A 20,572-nucleotide genomic window follows, 5' to 3' on the forward strand; every position below is an offset into this window, starting at 1 on the left:
TCAAAACCAAAAAAACCCCCCCTTTTTTTTTTTTTTTTTTTTTTTTTTTTTACAAAACAGAGTTTCCTGATGTGCCTGGAGTCAATACGCTGCGACGCAGGCTGGCAGCGCAGAATAGCAATAGAATCCATTAAATCTGCGTCGGGAGCCGGTTACCAGAAATGTTACATAGTAATTATGGTGAGGATTTTCTGTGAAATACATTCTGGTTTTTCAAATGAGACTCTGAAAAATCACCCACTAACATTTCTGCAGAAATGCTTTACAGACTGTCCAAATTGTAGAGGACAGCTCATCATTTCCCACAAAGGCTTACAGAGCTTGTAATTTACTGAGTTACTGCTTGTTCTAATGACTGTTCAAGGGAATGGTTTGGCATCGGTAAGAGGAGATTAGTTTGTGTATTAATGCAATTCAAAAGTTCACTCAATTTATACAAAGTAATGAAAAGCTTAATTTGAACTCTCAGCAGTTCCACTTTCCCCCTGTCTCAAGTTCGTAACAGGGATTTGATCGGGTCTTTGAGAGGCTGCTTCAGAGCGGAAAACAAAGATTAAGCAGATGAGAGAAAACACGTTCCCAACGCACATCAAGGCTTCACAGATTAGAACCGCACGTCCCACATACGGAGGTGTAACGTACCACCGCACGACCGCGAAGGGGCTGCCTGCACTCCCGCTGCAAGAGCTCTCCCCTTGAGCAACACCGCGGAGCCTCCGCTCAAACACGTCCTCGGAGAGGGCGGGAGACCGCGATGGGGCCAGGGAGGGCAGCGAGGAAACAGCAGGGATACAGCTGGATGGCAAGATCCGGCCATCTGATGACCGGTCCTCAGTTTGGAGGAGGAGGGACCAAAGAACAAAAATGAAAACGAAGCACGTAACAACAAAATCTTAATACAAGCAGCCCTCATCCCTGCTACGGGCCGGTCTGAATGAGCGAGGACTCCATGATGGGCTCATGAGATCAGCTCTTTCAGCATAGGGCAACACCTGATAATAAACTGATTTCTCAAGGCAGTAGGGTTTCCAGAAGTGGGCATGAGGATCGTTTTTTGTCCACCATGAAGATTTAGCTAGTCACGCGATGCTCACCCTGTCATTGCTTTAGTTGCCTAAAAAACCCCCAAACATCCCTAATATTGCCTTTCCAATTAAGAAATCTGCATTTGCTGAATTGCTAGAGAGATGTTATTTAACCCCCAGCTGCAGAGGACCTCCCCAAAAAGGGGAAGGAGACAACTCAGAAGGTAGAAACCTAGTGAGGCCTTGCTTGCTGAGGCAAAAAAAGCACGAGGCGCTAAGAGAAGTCTGTTTTAGGGGAGGAAAAATAAATGGCCCTTGTTTAAACCCTCCTCTCACCTCGAAACGAAAAGGCTCAGAAACTCAAAACTGATTAAAGAAAAATCAAACACAATACAAAACCAGTCCCTCTTCCTCCTGAAGGCAGCAGATTTTTCAGATGGTAAAATAGTCTATTTAAAAAAAAAAAAGCAGTATCTAAATATATTGTACGTAAGCATTCATTTGCGACATTGAAAATTCTCCAAGACCTCTCAGCACATGGAGGCTGTGCCTTGGGCTCACGCACACGTGCAATAAAATAAGACCAAGTTTTTAGCCGTTTGTTTCTGGGGCTTGTTGGGTCACTGCTCCGTCAACATGAACCAACCCAGACACCGTCTGTCACAGTAGCCTTTTTTCAAATTACAGTGAACCCCATGGTATTTAATAAGCAAAATGTGTCACACTTCCAAACAAGTTGCCGGCATCTCATACATAAAATTATTTTCATATATAGATACTTTCCTCCTCAGAAAGGATCCCAAACATTACTCAAGAGAAAAAGGATGAAAGTACAAGTCTAATTTTAAATAAGTAACACAACTCTCCCTTCAGCCACTCTGCACACACACAGAAGAGCTAAAGAACTCTAAGCATGGATGTAGAATTTCTAAATGTCAGATTTATTTCCTTTTTGATACCAAAGAGCTGTTCTGCTTTGCAAATTAACTGACAAAATAAGCTTTATCTTGGTTTGAATTTCATATTGTATTTGCTTAAAAAAGATGGATTTTCTGATAAGCCCTACAAATTGAAACTCAAATTAGATTTTCTCTTCTTGTACACTACCATTTTATAATTAAATCTGCAAATCTTGAGGTTTTATTACTTCTGCTACCACTAGCTCTTCCTGCTATAGTACAGAAGTGATACCACATATATATAAACCTGTATTTATGTACAGACACAGAATCATAGAAATAAAAGCACTGGGTGGACATAAAAGCTGCCACTTGAGTTTATACTCCCCAGCAGGAACTCCAGTCAAGTGATGTCCTGCCCACGAGCCTAAAGGGGATTTTTCCATGGCTTTCAGGTCAGGCTCAGCAAGAATATCTTAAGCATGGCAGGGGAAAGGGGGAAACTGCCAACTCCATTACAAGATCAAATCCAGAGCTCCTTAAAATAATACCTATTTTAATTAATTATTTTTATGCTAACAAAAAAAAATATCTATCAATGTTTTAAAGAAGCAAATTTACATTATCTTTTTTTACACCAGGACTTTCCTTTACCAGTTTAGTTTTAGTACAGATGATCCTCCCTAACAGAGTATTTACAGACAAGGAAAAATACTTAAACATCAGGATATTTATTTTGCATACAAATATTTACAGAAAAATACTTAAAAAATTAAGTATTTAAAGTTTAATTGACTTCAAAAAAGCTTCATGCTTTTATGTTATAAAAACATATTGCCTTTACTGTGCTCAAATTTAGTATTCAGATCTCTGGATTTTCTTATAAGAGCCTTCTTTTGTGCTTCGTCAAATCGATTGACTTTGAGATCCTGGTCTCGGTCAAATGGCCTTCTTTCTTGAGGTTTGTTCTTTTCTTCGGACGCTTTGCTCTTTAGCTTTTTCTGATGTATGTCCATGAGAGATTCTGACCTCTTTGACTCCTGGAAAAACAGGAAGAAGGAAGAGGAAATAAAGTATTACAAAATATCAACAACGTACAGAAAATCCAAATGGAAAGATTGGAATTAGGAAGGCTAAAAATTCCAGAAAAAGAAGACAGCTTAGTAACTGGAAAGCAGAATGATAAATTTAGCATACACAGAGCAGAAGGCACGTGTGATCTTGTCTACACTGAATAAAATACTAACAATTCACTGACGTTAAAGATACCCATCATGTTACTGAATCTCCACAGACAGTGGAGATAAATTACAAAAATAATGCAGAAGAAATATAAGAGTTGCTCTGCCATTATTAGCAGAGACAAATGAAGACAACATGTCAAGAGAAATATCTCAAAGTACAGGCCCAGTTTCTTCTACACTTCCCCTAAGCATCTGGTTTTGGTCTCTGCTAGGGGCAGGAACAAGCTGGATACCCTTTCGATCTTACTCTCGTGCACTATTGTGTTTTTTATGTTTTTAATGTGTGCTCTTAACTTTTCAGTATTTGAATCATCTGTTGCAAGCCCACAGGACAAAGTCACAGGTTTGAGCTAGAGCATGTGTTTTGTCAAGTCAAGGACTTCAGCTGCATTTATTAAAGAGCATGATCCAGCCCAAATACAACGTAAAACTTTTGCTGATTTCATACAGGAGCGGGATTCGTTCTCACAAGGCTGTGGCCCCTCCTTTAACTCAGGCAAAGTGTGTTTGTGTATCCCTAAGTAGTCAATTTCTCAGACTCCCAAATGGTTACAAACCAGCCAAAAGATCAGTCCAAACCAATTCTCTCATCAGAAAGCGCAAAAGATGAGCAGCTCTGTTTTCTCATGTCATAAGAAATGATTCTTATGGAAAACAGAAAATGGACAATACTTATTCATGGGGTAACTGTGTCATAGACATTCTCTGGCATCAGCACTGAAAGAATTAACTGTAAGAAATTATTTTAAGAATTAAAGCTCCTTTCTATGAAAGTATCCTTGATAAAGGTCAGTGGAGAAAGAAGTAGAAAAGAATAGAGGAAAAAACTTTAGAAGAAAAAAAAAAAACCCCAACCACCTGAAAACCAGAAAAGAGCTGATTTAAAAAAAAAAAAACCAAAACAACAAAACAACCCAAGAAACGTTGTTCTTAAACAAGATGCCTTCTTCAGGTTTTTTTGAGAGAACTCCATTAACTTTAGAAACAGTAAAGACCTATATATGTTTTATTCTGGCAATGGTACAGAGCAAACCCCATAGTTTTATATGAAAATTATTCTACTATATTCATAATGACAGTAGAAACAGACAATACAGAAGACATTTAAGACAGTATGCTAATAGCTCTGGATTTGCAAGCCTCTAAGTCAAGAGGGACATGTGATTTAATGAACTACCAATAAATTATTAAAAGTGCCAGATAAACTTCAATCATGTAATATAAGCCGAAGCTGCAATTCTCAAGTTAATTACACCCTCAGGAGACCAGACTGCCTTCCATAAGACTTCAGGCCATAAATCAGGGAAGAACTGGAACGAACAGCTGTAAGGCAGGCAACAGTCCATATACTCTGGTGGACAGGGTTGGCAGGCAGAAAAGTGAGAGGGAATTTGACATGGAGCTCAGATTTCTAGTAATCAACATCTGTCTGTGAAAATTATCTGCTTCTGCAGAGATTGAGGAAAACTTCATGTAATGATGCTGTTGTAATGAGCAGTTAATGCAATTAATTACATAGTGTAATTAACGCATTGATCTGCTTAGCCCATCAAGCTGCTTCTGGGTTAATGCATATTTTGTCCTAAAAGTTAAACCTTTGCTACTGTTTTATTCTTGGGATGTTGGTAATTCGCTGAAGCAAGCTAATATTTGAATTAAGGTTGTCTACTCCCAGCAACCATGTCCTGATGTGAGGTTGATTTAAGGAAAACACCACCTAAAACTGAGACAATATACACAAACCCCAATTCTGTCACACCGTTTTCAGCAGCAGCTTCAGGACCCAATCCTGCTGCTGTTGAAGTCAATGGCAAATGTTCTAAGGACTTAAACAGCAGCAGGTTTGGGCACTAAAAGGGAAGACTGCAGTGGCATCACCATGGAAACCAGCAGCGCTAGAAATGAGAACCAGAAGAAAAGAATGAAGAATTAAAGGAAATGCAGGAAGAGGAAGTATTTTGCTATTACACTTACATTGTATGAAGTCACCTGCTCAACAAGTCTCTTGTCTCTCCCAGATAACACAATTTCTTCATTATCCTTACTGGTTGACTTTTTTGCCTCTTCTCTTTCCTGATGAGTAGAAGCAAATCACACGCTGTAGTAATTAGAACGGCTGAAGTAAAAAGCAAGGAAATCTATATTTACTTTAATTAAATCTGAAGGGTAGAGGCTACAATAGAGGCCACCAGATATTTTTTGCTCAGCCCGATAAAGGAAGAAACTGGACACGCTGTAATTGGAAATTCAATGAGCTGATACAGAGCACCTGACTACTGCAGAAGGGAGAGGGAAAAAAATGAATATCAATGTTACTTAAAATCATTATTTCCTTGCCTTTACCTTTAAGCCTGACTCAGTAAGTTTTGATAACAAAGAAAAATCTGGAAGAAAAATTTAATTGAACAGCTCAGGGTATCTTTACTTTGTTTTCACAGAATGTCAACAACATATATGCTGCCTGCAGGTGTATACAAATGAATAAATGCTCACCTTGGCTTTTCTCTCTCTGTCAGCTGGAGTATCTGTCCAAATAGATCTATCGCCCGATTTGTCATCGGCTCTTCTCTTGAATGTTCTTGGGCCAAATCCAAAGCTTTTCAATTCAGGTGGAAGCTCCGTCATCCATGATTCCCTGGTAACTTGCTTGGGTTCATCCTTTACAAAAGAAATAGCGGGGGGGACAGTAAAAAAGGCATAATCAAAAATTGCTGTCTGAATCTCTCAGCTTCCAGCAGAAATCATAGATTTTTCTTTGTCTTAACAATTGCAAACACTTAGCATCCCGAGCAGAACTGCAACTGGGTTCCCACAGAAATAGGCAAAGAAAAACACAAATACACTCCAGGAACAAAATATTAGAAATTAAGAAATCCAACTTACGCTGTCTGCTGAAGTAAGTTTTTCCTTCATTCTCTGAGCTCTGCGTTCAAATTCTTTAGTCACATCAGACTCCACTGGTCCTTTTGCAGGCATTGGGCCTATAAGATTGTCTTCTTCCTCACTACTATCTGTTACCTTCCAAAAATAAAACATTTCTCTCAACCACAGTGCTAAAGCCATCGAGAAACACTTTAGCTTCATTGGATTAGAATGATTTTTTCTAGAAGAGCATATAAACCTAATGCAATGCATCTGCCAGTCAGACAACAAAAACCTGGATTAAAACTCCAGATTGGACCCGTTCTAGCACTTTAACATGGATACTTAGTCTCCATGTTTCCAAAAGCACCATCTCTTCTCTGAGGCAAAACCGCTGGTAAACACAGTGGCAATACACGGAGTCCTGCTACCTTACATTGCTCTGCACGCAGCCACGTAGCCTCTGTGGCCACAGGGAAATCTGAAACACACAGGCATACATCTTTGATGCTTTGGGCTTTACCATCACTAGCAACATTTGGATGCATCTCTGTAATACGGATCGCAATTTCGCGCTGCAAGGAGAACTGTCTCGAGCTCAGATTCTGTAAGGATGCTAGAAAGATTAACATGCAAGCTAGGGTACAGTGGCATACATGGTACTACACCCCTGGGTGTATAGTACCTGCCAGTCTAATCTCTTGGTTCTGTCACTCACTTCTTCGATCCCTTTTGACATTGCATTCTAAGCAATTATTTGGAGAATGGCTCAAAAAACTAAGTTTGAAAGGGAACAGACATTAATAAGAATCTTTGCGGATGCCAGGGGCTGTAAGGAAAGCTCACAGGTCCCTCCAAGTTAAAACAGCACAGATGTGGATGGAGGCAGAACTAGACAGAAAATGGTGACGCCACAGTGCCCTGGAAGCAAAGCTAAGGTGCCCAATATCTACGAGAGTGAAAAGGTTTAGCTACAGCCTGAATGTGGGTGATAAAGGAAGGGGAGTAGGATGACAACAAGGCTGTATACTCAGGAAGCACAGAGCATTACTTGAGAATATAAGGTGGTGGCAAAGAAGTTTCAAATGAAGGATGAAGAATGTTGGGGGGCAATGGCTCGTTTTTGTCATGCCAAACTTTGGTGAACATCCTAGAAGCAAGATATGACACCATCAGAGAAGACGAGGGCTCAAGAGCAATGAGCAGTGGAAAAACAGTATCAGGAGCCTTCTGTGTAAAATAAGGTGGCCGAGGCAGAGGTGACCCAGTGGAGAATACAAGAACGGAGTACAGAACCTCACTGGAAGAGTCACCTAATGGGAGCATGGGGAATGGAGGACGAGTGAAAGGAGGCAGAAAGCAGGAAAGCTATCCTGCTGCACTGAGTTCAAGCCTAATACTTCAGGCTGCTCGTAGCTGGCATCCCACCGCTGTAGAGGGATCTGGGCTAAGGAAGACAGCAGGTGTGAAATAAGCTACTTTACCCCTATGCGTGCCACTTGCTACAGAAACTGGCGTGCTTTAATGACACTGCTCCAAGCTAGCCAAGCCAGTTGGCCCTGTCTGCCTTTAGGAGTCAGCAAAGGTGTGGACAGCGGGGAAGCCAAGCTTCAGGTAGCAAGAGATACAGCTACATATGGCTGTGGACCACAAGGTGCAAGAAGAGGCTTAGCAAATTTAACGGCTGTATGACCAGTTGCATGAAACGGATCTGAAGACTGAGGAGGGTGAGAAATAGCTGGTCATTTATAAACATCACCAATGCAAGGTGGTAACACCAATTTCTCTCGTCATTTTTCTCAAAAACATTTACATAGTCAAGTTTTCACTAATTATCTACCACTGCGATATTGCTTCAACTTTTAGAGAATGGGGTGACTGCATGCTCGCCCTCTATTTTTTTAAAGAAGGAGCTGGTGCAAAAGAGGAATAACCATCTTGAGAAACCAAGGTAGTAAACCACTTCCCCCTCTCTGTGTACAAACAAATAAAAAATGCACAGATATGAGACTTTCATAACAAATTGTATGGTAGTTGAGGATGAAAGACAAATGCCACGCTGACTTTTAATTGAAGAAGCGTGTCTCATTTCTTTTCTCATTAGTCTTAAGTTCAATTCACTCCATTACCACCTGCCTCAAACAAGATGAAATTAAACAAACATTAAAAAATACTGCTTCAAGTTTGAAGGGGAAATCAATATAAAGTGAAGAGTTGGAATAGAATAAGCTGCCTCTAAAGATGTACTAGAATACAAATTAATTAAATAAATTGAAATAAACAAAAATAATTATCATATTCAAAGGTAGAAAAAAAAGAGCATTATTAGGAAGCGAAAAAAAATAAGCTAAGTCCTGTAACAGCTGTAACAAAGCTGATGGTAGAAGATCTATTTAGGAGAAAAGAGACTTTTTTGTTTGTAAAATATATAAGCAGACCAGTTTTGACATCCCTGCCTCAAGAGATTTGTCATTATGATAAATTCCTTAATCGTTATTTGGAGTTCTAAGACGATGAGTATCTTGAAATGTCAGACAATCATTCTTCATGAAGGATTATGACAACACTCGCTGTAAGAGGCTGGAGAATGATATATTTTGCAACTACCAATCAAAAAAGTGAAGTTCCAGAGCAGCCTTTGCCTCATTCCTTCCTAGTGTGTCTAGCAAGTCCCATAGTGTCTGGGAGTTAAACTTAAAAATGTAAGTATTTTAGAAATAAACAGAATAACTGTTAATTCTCACAAGGAATTAGTATTTAGTTTATCATAGCATGAGAGAGATTCAATTGCCTAAACACTGGTAGCCAGCACCATTCTTGATGTCTTAGGGTATCCTGCCTGGCTTAAGAGGTGCTGCTCAAGAAGGATGCAAGCTTCTCCAAGGTGCTACTCCCTATCTGCCAGCCCGCTGCAGTCGATTCAGATCCCTCAGAATGGTATTAGAGGCCCATGTTTAGGGAGCTCAATCTTCCCCATACTTCTAGCCGTATTTTATCACACATCTTATTCCTGAATGTTCTTTAGTAGTACATGCATTATTTTGCAGCTAGGGATTAGACTATAGGTAGGACTTCTACCTAGTTATTACCTAACCTGACGAGAACAGTCAAAAAACACGAACCAGAAAATTGTGTCAGTGTCACTGTCCTGCTCCGCCTTACTCCCAGTTACAAGTATCATCTTGCTATCGATAAGAACAATTAGTGACACTGTGGCGTCATTCTTGATTGCATTCTTTTGGATAAACTTAATTAACACATCCACTAACAAACGTTTCTAAGGAGGTGAAGGTATGTGAAATATTCCATCATTTTGCTCCCCCATCAGCAAAGGAGTAAAAGCTTGAATTACAGGTAAATATTTTCATTCTAATGGATTGCATTATTTCTTTAATATCCTTAAAAATTTGAACTTCGCCAAGATGCTCACTTGCACTTGTGAAGGACGTCACACCAAAAGAAAGAATGGAAAAACATTAGGAAGAATTACCGTGACTGCAGTTTAGGATGCCTAGATCTCTTGTGTTCAGTGCGTGCATCATCCGCCTAACAGCAAAATCACAACAAACCAGGCCAGCCTTTTCCTTTTTTAAGGCTTATTTATGCTTCAGTATTTGACTCAGGCAAAAATATGCCAGACACTTTCTGATCTAAAATTAAACTGTCATGCTGAAAAGTATGTCTAGTAGACTTTTTCAGGCTCCGACTTGCTTAAGCATTTCAGATAGCTTGTACTAAAACAAAAGGCTTCTGTTTTCACAAACCTGGGTACGGAATTCTGATGAAACAGATGGTTCTATGGAACATCTGCTGTTCATGGTGTCCTGCGAAGGTTTCCTAAAGCCAGGCGGTAATGCAGGACCTATAATGGGCCTTGAGGGGGGGAAAAAAAAAACCACAAAAAAACTTGGTTTTCAGTTGAGGGGGGGGGAAGGAAGTAACATAACCAACATGGACAGTACATTAAATGACAGCCTTCCACAGTCTGCTGCAGGAAAAAAATGTAACAGATTAATATAAATATAAAAATAAAATGTTGATGAGAAGTGTTTCTCCTTCCTCCCCATGCCAAGTGTGCCCCCTATGCACACACCGTAGAAATAAGTGAATAAGAAGAATTTCTCCGTTTTCCAGGAGGACCTCTGCAGATAGCTGGGATGCAAGAAAACCAGGAAAGTTGCAGGATGTAGTCAGGGAAATCCACTTTTTTCTTGCCTAGCTTCCTTCACCAGATTCAAGAGCAATGAAAGGTGGGAGGTCAAATATATGCTACTCTTTCTCTAGCAACAAAGCCAATTTTGTTCATTCTTGCCTTGCACCACAGTTTCACTGTCCTTCAATAAACAGAATCAGTGAACTGCTCTGATTTTAAGTTTATTTTCCCTTGGAGTGGGGACAAGAGAAGAAAAGTTTTGTGATCCCAGGTAACTTCGCTGATTTGTTTTCGCACAGCAGCTCTGCAAGCAGTGTAATTCAATTGTCTCCAGGAACACAGAAAGGTGAGAATCTCTCTTGAATGGTGAAAACAGTTCAAAGCATACTACAAACTGTGCTTGCAGTACTGAAAGGACTTTTGTATACAAGTTCCTCTTAATAATCCACCATCATATTCTTTGAAGCCAATTAAAAACCCAAACAATTATCCCCTGAAGAAATATCCAAGTGACAGTACCCTCACAATGTATCAGCAGAGACTTTGTTTATTATCATCTTCAGTTTCTGAGCTTTAGAGCGATCAAACGTAACACAACATGAACTGAATTATGGTAATTATGGTCTTCTGCTAAATCCCACGTAATCTAATCAGTAAAGCCCTGCTGTAGTGATATTACTGTCAGGATTTGAAGAGGGGAAATAAAAAGAAGAAAGTCCTGCCAGAAAGCCAACCACAGATAGACAGACTCAAGCAATAAATGCGAGCTCAGGCCAGGACAAGAGCACTGGTGAGGTTTCAAACCCAGGCAAGAGGTCTGGGTTAAATTTGAAGTTCCACCCCCACCTGGCTGCTGCAAAAAAGAAGCAGCTTGTATTTTCTTCTGTTCCTTTCTGACTGCTTTCTTGTTAAGACCATATTTTAAATTCCCAATATAATTTAAAGAGATTTAATTGAAACCTATACAGATACAGCCAAAATAATCTTTTATTTTAGTATACAGGTACCTTTATTTTGCATGGTGAGACAGTTAAACCAAACTGTAAAAAAAAAGCTTTCTACTAAAATATATAAGAACATCTATGCTGTGGCTGTATCTGTGCAACTTACGAAAAAGAGCAGATCTCAAATACTCTGCCTTGCTTCTGTCACAGCTCAAAGGCTCTTCCAGGGAATAGAAAAATGGTTCCCATATTCATCCCTCCCACGCTTTCCATTTCTATGCTTCCTTCCCCCCCGCCCCGCCCCATGAATTACCCCCATTGCTCAGGTCTTTCCTCAGCAGCACACAGCCGACCTGATTCTTAACAGTTTCCTGGATGTCCAAAGGCTTTCTCAACAGGTGAAATGAATCTAAGTAAAACTCTGTTAAACACATTTTGCTGCTGTTGGCAACTTCGGAACCTATCTATATACGTTCAAAAAAACACCTCAAACTTATAATGAATTAAGCTTTCATTGAAGGAATATTGGATTTCACATATGGCAAAGAGCACTTTCCTGTTGTTGGACTTGGAGTCCTTGCTAATGCATGTTTCAGGATGGGCATTTCAGCATTCCTCTGATGCATAACATAAAATTGTTTAAGATAACCTTTGCTCTTTATCTTGATGTGTGAATACTTCGGGAATACTATGGGTGCTGCACTTCTGTCTAACATTGATAAACAGCAACATCCTTTCCAAAGTTGAAGGAAATCTGTTCGTATATATATTTCATGCTGGAATGATTCAAACAATTTTTAACAAGCTGCGAACTGCCACATGAGCTGCTCCTAATCATGAATATGTTGCTTTGACAAGTCTGGAAAAGATGTAACAGAACAAAAGCTTTTCTAAAAGAACGAGTGTGTCACACGGAGCTAATAAACAGTATGTCCATACATTGAAACAAACAGCCTGCATTTGTTTCAATTATTCATGGCTAGATCGCCAGCTGGCAATCTGCTCAACGCTAGGGGCAATGCAGCGGGGAGACAGTTAACAGCATTGTGTCTACACCCTGCGCAGCTTACGCGCCTCAGTGTGTCAGCACAACTAGACTGCCAGGTGTATGGGGGTGGAAGATAGACAAGGCTCTTCCCGCACATCACACCTTTCCCACCTATTCAGGGAATCAGGCTGGGTGCAAAACAGCTCTGCTCAATCTGCTTTCTCAGTGTGTGCTAGGAGCAGTTGTATGGTGAGCTAGGATAAAAAAACCCCAAAAAACTGCCAAGTGCCTTTTACTGCTTTAATCCCTCATACTCAGAGACACAAAGCAGACTCTCACCCTCTGAATGTAAATGCAAGTTATCCAGCATTTTGGAAATAAACTACTAAGCAGAAATAAAAGTTGGGTGAACATACAAAAGACTAAGACTATATGATGGGTGACCACCTGTGTTACTGCTCATCTCTCTAACCTTGAAACTACAAGTTGCCTCTTTTCTTCCTCTTTTTCTTTGCACACTTTGACGTAACATTTTGCCACAGGATTATTCATGTAAAAAAATCAAGAAAGCAAGAAGGCTACCTCTGCTGATATTAAAAGCTACAAGCATTTATTTGTTTTATTAGAGATCACATTATTTTTAGTGACTTCCTAAATTTTATAATGAAAATATTGTGCATATGAAATGCAAGAAAAAATATTAGGTACTCTTGGGACCATCAAAGCACCAAATGAACCCACTGAGCATGATACCCACAATTACAGGAGTTTGTTGATTACAACAAAGTGTAACCAAACAGATACAAAGAGGATATTTCGAAATAACCTTAGTTACATAAATTCTTGTCTTCCTAACTGCTGCCAAGCAGCATAAAAATTTATCCAAACCAAAAAAAATTTCAACTTTGAAATTTCCTTCGAGATGGTATACTACATACACAGCTCGACAACAAATTGAGTCACTTTCCTAGAACTGAAAACTCACACCTGACAGGTAGGTATTGATTTACTTTATTTACCAGCTCCCTATTGCTCTAAGGAAGATAATAGTGATCAAGGGACTCTCTTGTGCCTTTCATCAATAAGCGGCCCCTTGGAAGTACCAATTTCACTATGGATTATCATTTCAAATTATAGAAGGAAGCACACAGATTGATGTAAAGACTAGAAGGCCATGAGACATGGTTAAGTTCTGCATAGAAAATCCATAAGTAGGTTTTTTTGGGGAAGTATTTTATAGTTGCGTGCAATCAAATGGAAAGCTTCCTGATAGAGGCTATAAATAATGCTTATTTGCTTAGACCTGACAGCTTGCTTTCTAGAAACCTACACTGTTCTACCTGGAGACACATAAACAATAATCCTTGGTGCATTAGCAAATGACAATTCCAATAATCTGCATTGTGTTGCACCACACAAAAGCTAACTGCCCTCCTCCCTCACAGCCCAGAATGAACTACAGAACTATGGGTCCTTGTACCTGTAATTTGTTTTTTTCTGCACTGATCTGAGACCTATCATAAGAAAGAGAAGAAATATGACATTCAAAATATAACTCAGACAATTCACATTCATTCTTTTTCTCTCCAACCTTACAACCAGGACTAGGAAGGCCGTGTGTTCTGTTTCAAGGGAATGCTGTTCCTGTTCTCAGAATGTGGAGAAAGCAATTCGAATCATCTGAATCTGAAGTGCACAATTGAAGTGTTCTGTAGTAGTGCCACAAAATAAAACACAATTATTTTAGATAAATTAAGGAAAAGAGTCTAAATATAATTCCATTTTAATTACCTCTCTGGAGAATCATCCTGTTTTTTAAATCCAGGAGGAAGAGCAGGCCCAAAAAAGCCATCATCATCATCATCTTCTTCCTGAATTCTTTTCAGCTTTCTGCAAATACAAAGAATTCACTTAATAATTACCTTGACATGCATAGCAATTATCTACATTTTAAAAAGGAAAAAAATACATAAAATTATTTCAGACAGTCTTATGTACTAAATATCCTGCTGTTACCAAGGAAACAGTGCAAAAGGATCCAAAATCATTTGAAGCAATTAAAAAATTGGGAGCATAAGCTTCACTCCAAAAATGGTCTGACATTTAAAAAAACATTAAGAATGCTTTTGCTGTAGAAAGAAGAGTAGTATAATGTTGAAATACCATTTTCTAGTCACAAAGTAATTTTAAATTCAGCACACTTCTTTCTCCATTTTTATACCCGGTCTGCATTTTGACTAGTATTTTTCCCAGTTCCATGCTAACGAACTGAAAAAACGTTGAATAAGACAACAAGAAAAAAGGGAGTAATAATTACTCTAACACTCATTAAGATGGTGTAATGCCCTTCAAGTCCCTTATACAAGGCCTAGCACAAACACATACAAGTTCTTAACACAGCAATTGTGAGTAAACCACCCCACCAAATGAGAGTGTGTGCAAACTCCTGTTATTTGCTAAACAATTCAGGTTTTTTTTCATTAGAGTTGACTTAACTGAATGCATAAATTCATGCCCGTAAATAGTTCTCATGACCTCTCAATGAGAGGTAGTATACCAGAAACAGGGCAAAACTCAAGTACCAAATACTTACATACATGATAAGCAGTGTCTGTCCTTAGTATAAACAAGCAAAACATTAAGGATTTTATTACTTTACATTTACATTACATGTAAATGCAGAGATCTGATTGCCCAAAATAACTTAATTCCACCATAGGGTGTCAAACAGGTCAGCTGAACGTTCTTGACCACAAAGAACATGCGGAACATGTCATCAAGTTTTACACAGGTACAGGGTTTACCTTTTTATTTATATAATACTGTCCATCTCTCATAATTTATGCAGACACATTTCATTTGCAATACAACGTTAATATACAAATAACCTAAGAACATACTCACTTGGGTGCTGGATCTCCTTCTGTCTCCTCTTCGGAATCTCTGTTTGCGTCTCTGGGTAGAGGAAGAGATTCCAAGTCGTCATCGCTGTCAGGAGTTTCTGAGCTGCAGCTGCTTTTATAGCCTGGAGGCAGTGCTGGTCCTGCAACTGAACATCCAGAGTTATTTGGGATACTTATTAAACATTTCAAATGAGTACGATCTATCTTGGTATTCCCAAAACACATATCTACCTGGAATTAAGTTTATTCAGATATTGCTCTGTCTAGCATTTAGAGACGATATCTAAACAAACTTCTAGAAGTTACTTTTTTCAGCACCATATTTCAATGAACAACCTCCCCCGAATTAAATTAGTACATTATTAATCCATTACCACACGAGTGTCTTCCAGAACAGGACTAGAAAGCCCTGTTTTATCAAACAACTGATTTGCAATGCATATGGTATAAACTGGTATATTCAAAAGAAACTACCACCTTAATAAAGCATTTGAAGCTTACTATTGAAGAATCACATCATTTGTACATACACAGAATGGGAGACCATAGATCAGTGGAATTTAATTGCCAGCCTGCTTTAGGAATGGTTTAATGATTAAGGTTACTCCCAGTTCAGCTAAGCGTGAACAGCAGGCACAGACTTAAGTACTCTGATGAAAAAGGGATGATTTAGGCATTTAGACTTCAAAGAATCATTGCTGTCAGAAGGCCGGGGCAGTGGATGGAGCTCTCGTGCTCCAGTCAACCCTTCACCCTCTGGAGTAATGAGGAGGGGGGGGGATATCCCAGCAAAGGAAAAATTCAGACGCTAACACTGCTAACAGGCCTGAGCTGTTTCTGGCACTGTCCCCACCAGCAGGCACAGTTCTTTATAGACTTATTTGGATATAGTACCATGTACACTGGGTCCAGAAGTAGCTTAGCCACTGATCCTAATAGCAAATGCCCCCCAAACGAGACAACACAGGTACCCTCACAGGCTCAATCAACACAGAGCCAGCTGGAGTAAGCAAAGACCAGCAACGGTCCCAAGACAAGAGGCCTTGCCAGATCCAGGGCAGCGCATGCAGGGCCAGCACCAGTTTACACACACACACAGCACGAACAGCCATCCGATATAATGCTGATTTGATCCTACTGATGATTTAGCATCCTGAAACACAGACAGCAGCGCTCCTTTTAATATTTCAAGCATTGAGTCCATGACTGACAAGACAGAAAGATGTTTTGGTGGGGAACAGACATTGTTAGCTTTATGAATAGTCAAGGGTTAGATGAAAAGATGAGGTGCAATAAAACCACATAAATGAAGGGTACCAGGAAATTACATCTCCAGTTAAAGAACTTTTTGATGGTGCAAATTAAAACCTGATACAGATTACGGTTCCATTGTTAGCTGACAAAGGCTAGGCAGAAATTGAGTCCTTCAAGAGAGCTTCATAAAGCTTTTACTTGTCTTTAGCACAAGACACAGAACAAGGACAGTCTACTAGTGTCCTGGTTTCGGCTGGGATAGAGTTAATTTCCTTCCTAGTAGCTGGTACAGTGCTGTGGTTTAGATTTAGGATGAGAACAATGTTGATAACGCACCGATGTTTTAGTTGTTGCTAAGTAGTGCTTACACTAAATCAAGGACTTTTCAGCTTCCCATGCTCTACCGACTGAGAAGGCTGGAGGTGCACAAGAAGCTGGGAGGGGGCACAGCCAGGACAGCTGACCCAAACTGGCCAAAGGGACATTCCATACCATGTGACGTCATGCTCAGTACATAAACTGGGGGAAAGCTGGCCGGGGGGGCCGCTGCTCAGGGACTGGCTGGGCATCGGTTCCGACTGAGGTCACGACAACTAGTTACAAAGCACCCAGACAGATCTGTCACTTGTTTTGTTTTCTGCTTTAATGGGAAAGACGTTAACCTGGACACACAGATCCATTCCAGCACTAAGAAGGAAAAAAAAACCCACAACACCCCAGCTTATAAAGGTAAAGTAAGTTCAAGATGAGAGGGAACCAACAGATGAATGATAAATAGGAATAAAGACTACTATCAAGAAGTCTCCCATTTTGGTACAAGAAACACCACTGGATAAAAAGCACTAAAAAACCAGACAAAAACCCGCACAACAGTTTTCTCCAGCCACCTGGTGCCCTGATATCATGAAAGCAGAGCTTCGTTTGCTCTGAATGCAGACAGGTAAGAGAAAGGACTTGGAGCGCAAGGAGCAAACTGAGAGGCAGTTTGTTGAGTCTGATGCTGCAGAGGAAGAGAGAAATTGGGAGCAGCTTTGTCAGCTGGAAAGAACTAGTAACAAAAACCTGCACAACAGTTTTCTCCGGCCACCTGGTGCCCTGATATCATGAAAGCAGAGCTTCGTTTGCTCTGAATGCAGACAGGTAAGAGAAAGGACTTGGAGCGCAAGGAGCAAACTGAGAGGCAGTTTGTTGAGTCTGATGCTGCAGAGGAAGAGAGAAATTGGGAGCAGCTTTGTCAGCTGGAAAGAACTAGTAAAACCAAAACTACTTAAGGAAGAAGACTGGTCCCACTGACATGTTGTCCAACATCAGGGCTAACATACATGCTTTCTATCCCAATTCCTCTCTGTTATGCTGGCACAACTGTTTGTGTGGGCTATGCAATAAACCGGATCAGGGAAGTGAAGAGGCATAAAAATAACACTGCAAAACCCAGCACTCCCCTGAAAGAGTGTTTGTTCGTGGAACTGCAGCCTGAACAGGACAACCAGAAACAAAATAGAGACAGAGACTAGTTCATGATGGGGAAACGGCATTTAAAGCCTGTCCAAAAGTCATTGGACACAGTGAAAGAAGTGGAGTAGAAAGAGACTTGGGAGAATGGGGATTAAAAATTTGTATGTTCATGGTACTGACTGAGACTAATAATCAGCACAGGTGAGGATACAGCTATGGATTGGGGTGGGGAGCCACAGGAAAGAGTAAAGAGGAAGGAATGGGAATTGCTAAGCATAGATTCTGGGAGCAAAGAAAGGAAAGGGTAAGGAGGGAGGCCGAGATCTAATGAGAAGTCTGTGAATGAAATTCCCTGAAAGCCATGGAAAAGTGGAAAGATATAAATCAAAGGCGGAATGGAGGAGAGCTCAGAGTGTCAGGAAGCTAAAACCAACGAGGTGAGGAAGAGAAATGGATGTAGCAATGGTAGAGCAACAGGAAAGCGAGGAAGTAACCAGAACTCAGAACAACTCAGAGCAGGACAGCGGGATAAGAAAGCGTGAGAAGAAAATTTTGGGGATGGAGAGAAACAGAGCCAAGGATACATCTCAAGTCAGACTGAAGTGAATGCTTCACAGCTGCTAGAAGTGGCCATCCTACTATTGTTGCTCTGACTTGCCCTCTCTGGGCAGGTCACCTGAGCTGGCTCTGGTGACTATCCGCTGAAAATTAAGTCAATTCAATTCAGAAACCAAATGAAAAACTACCTTTTGTTTTGGTTTGGTTTTACTGGGTTAATTTCTGCTGTATTTGGTGATTCTAAGCAATCTACCATGCCATCAGATAGGCACTGGGAACCTCTCAAGGACAGACAGGAGTAGGACCTTTCACCTTCAACAACAGTGATAGATCAACTCAAAACATATCACATCAACGCATCTGTACGTTAACAAATGTGGCCTCTACACTGAAATAGACAAAACCCCCTTCTGCGCCTCCGGTTATTTTTAGCCATTCCCTAGCGTTTCTCTCCTGCTGGTACAAGGACAGTGCAGAGGCAGGGACGAACGGGCCAAAGGAAGTATGATTCTTCCAGCAGGAGCGCATCTAGGCCAGCTTCAAAGAATCATCATGAGACAAAGAATCGGGAGATGAGTGTGTCCCATGGGTTGGACAGTGACAAGCTGAAGAAGGAAAGGTAAAGGATTTACCAGGGATGAGCTTTTGTGTCTGTCTAACTACCGTTTGCTCCCATCCTGGTCCTGATTAAAGGTCGCGGGGTTTGAGTAGCATCAGTTCTCAGACACCAGTGGACACTGGTATCTCCTGGTAAAGTCCATTTCGGCTACCCCTGTGCTGACCTACAGGCAGAGCAGCATCCGGCACTTTACCTCAGTTACTCCCTTATCTTCCGAAGCAGGGATGCACAAGGAAATAAACAACCAAGCTTTTAACTCTGCTCATGTTTCACAATGTGAAACACCACATGTTAACATCAGTGTGATTACACAAGCTACAATTACATCTTCAGTTTTTCTTCATTTAAAAAAAAAAAAAAGGCAAGAATTTGCATGCTAAAAGTTACAACTATTAACAGAGCTGTTGTTATGTCAGGGGTTGAAACTAGATGATCTTTAAACGTCCCTTTCAACCCAAACCATTCTGTGATTCTATGTTATCCATATAAAGATGGAAGAAATGCAAATTTAAGAATGAATCAACAGACATTTATTTTGTTCACCACATCTAGCGTGGCAATGTCATATCACAGACATAAGACAAATGCTTATCTGGCAGCCAGGAGGGCAAACCGCATCCTGGGGTGCATCAAACACAGCATAACCAGCCGGTCAAGAGAGGGGACTATCCCACTATATTCAGCTGGATAACCTAGAGTAGATACTGCCAAAACACTTGGTATCACGAAACCACAGCCTAATGATGTTTAACTTACTTTGTTCAGTAGATTCATACACAACATAGATACTTGCAACAAGTATGTTGATAGAAAGAAAATGAATAAGCCATCAATGCAAATACGAATAGGAAAGGCTGCACCAGCTCAAACAAGCGGGTAGTCAGGACTTAAGTACAAAGCCAAGCTACGGACCTGGAGCTTGGTGTTGCTATGGTGTCAGCTAAGGCAGCAGCTTTGCTCCCTCTTCCTATTGCTCCCTCTTCTGGATTAAAAAAAATGAGAAGAGCAGACGAGCACAGCAAACCTTTCCCATCGGAACAGCTTTGTTTGGAATAACTGAATGACCATTGAAACACCGGCAGAAATTGAATATATGTACTAGTGATCTGAACCCGGACTAAGGACAGACAGCATTAACACTCAAACTGCCACTTCCAGAGGTATTGATACAGAACATGCAAGGGTTTAAGCGGGGGAAACTAAGCTCCACGGCAGAAGAGCCAGCCTGGCAGTCAGCTGGTCCCAAAGAGATCCCACTTCTGAGGTGGCCGCTCTCAACATCAGAGACCCTGGCAGGTGAGGCACCACAGGTGCCTGCAGTCAGCTCTGCATCCCGAGGACCGCTGACTGAAAAACGATAGTTTCATGAAGTGTTTTGGTCTGACAAAGGAAAGCATGCTGCAAAGACCTAAACACCGCCTTTTTTTTTCTGCCCGCTCACTTCACACTCGGAGCTACTAAAGAACACAAGCCTAAGAGCACATCTGGGACTTGAGCAGGAAAATAATAAATCAACGCAGTGGTTTTTTTAAAAACAAGTTTTAGACCGTTTCACATCTGTAGTAGCCCAACACATGACATTTTTTTCTGAAAAAGTCACTACAAAAGCCACCCGTGACGTTTAGCTTCGCCGAGGCGCCGCAGCGGTGCAGCCCGAGCCGCGGAACG

General features: G+C 40.6%; 2 protein-coding genes across 2 annotated transcripts in view; one reads left to right on the forward strand and one right to left on the reverse strand.

The window, feature by feature from the left end:
• Positions 1 to 2,700: 2,700 nt before the first annotated feature.
• On the reverse strand, positions 2,701 to 15,243 carry GPALPP1 (GPALPP motifs containing 1). The gene is made up of 7 exons (XM_009277179.2): positions 15,020 to 15,243; positions 13,907 to 14,005; positions 9,795 to 9,903; positions 6,052 to 6,186; positions 5,662 to 5,826; positions 5,143 to 5,241; positions 2,701 to 2,964 (listed from the first exon to the last, which is right to left on the reverse strand). Exons 1-7 carry the CDS (start codon positions 15,241 to 15,243, stop codon positions 2,746 to 2,748), a joined length of 1,050 nt encoding a protein of 349 aa, XP_009275454.1. The 3' UTR covers positions 2,701 to 2,745.
• Positions 15,244 to 18,122: 2,879 nt separating this feature from the next.
• NUFIP1 (NUFIP1, FMR1 interacting protein 1) overlaps positions 18,123 to 20,572 on the forward strand; it is a 28,520-nt gene continuing 26,070 nt past the window's right edge. The window contains exon 1 of the mRNA XM_009277180.2: positions 18,123 to 18,164. Coding sequence (XP_009275455.1) covers positions 18,123 to 18,164 — 42 coding nt within the window. The remainder of the gene's footprint in view (positions 18,165 to 20,572) is intronic.

Source organism: Aptenodytes forsteri, unplaced genomic scaffold, assembly GCF_000699145.1.
Source record: "Aptenodytes forsteri isolate BGI_AS27 unplaced genomic scaffold, ASM69914v1 Scaffold145, whole genome shotgun sequence".
Lineage (NCBI taxonomy): Eukaryota > Metazoa > Chordata > Aves > Sphenisciformes > Spheniscidae > Aptenodytes > Aptenodytes forsteri.

What these genes read in the sequence shown, in the direction of transcription:
- GPALPP1 (XM_009277179.2), bottom strand. Translation starts at nt 15,243, where the DNA reads ATGTGTTTTGGGAATACCAAGATAGATCGTACTCATTTGAAATGTTTA. An exon ending in GAAGGAGATCCAGCACCCAA is followed by an intron (nt 14,006 to 15,019) that starts GTGAGTATGTTC and finishes TTGTATTTGCAG; the next exon opens with AAAGCTGAAAAGAATTCAGG. An exon ending in CAGGATGATTCTCCAGAGAG is followed by an intron (nt 9,904 to 13,906) that starts GTAATTAAAATG and finishes CCCCCCCTCAAG; the next exon opens with GCCCATTATAGGTCCTGCAT.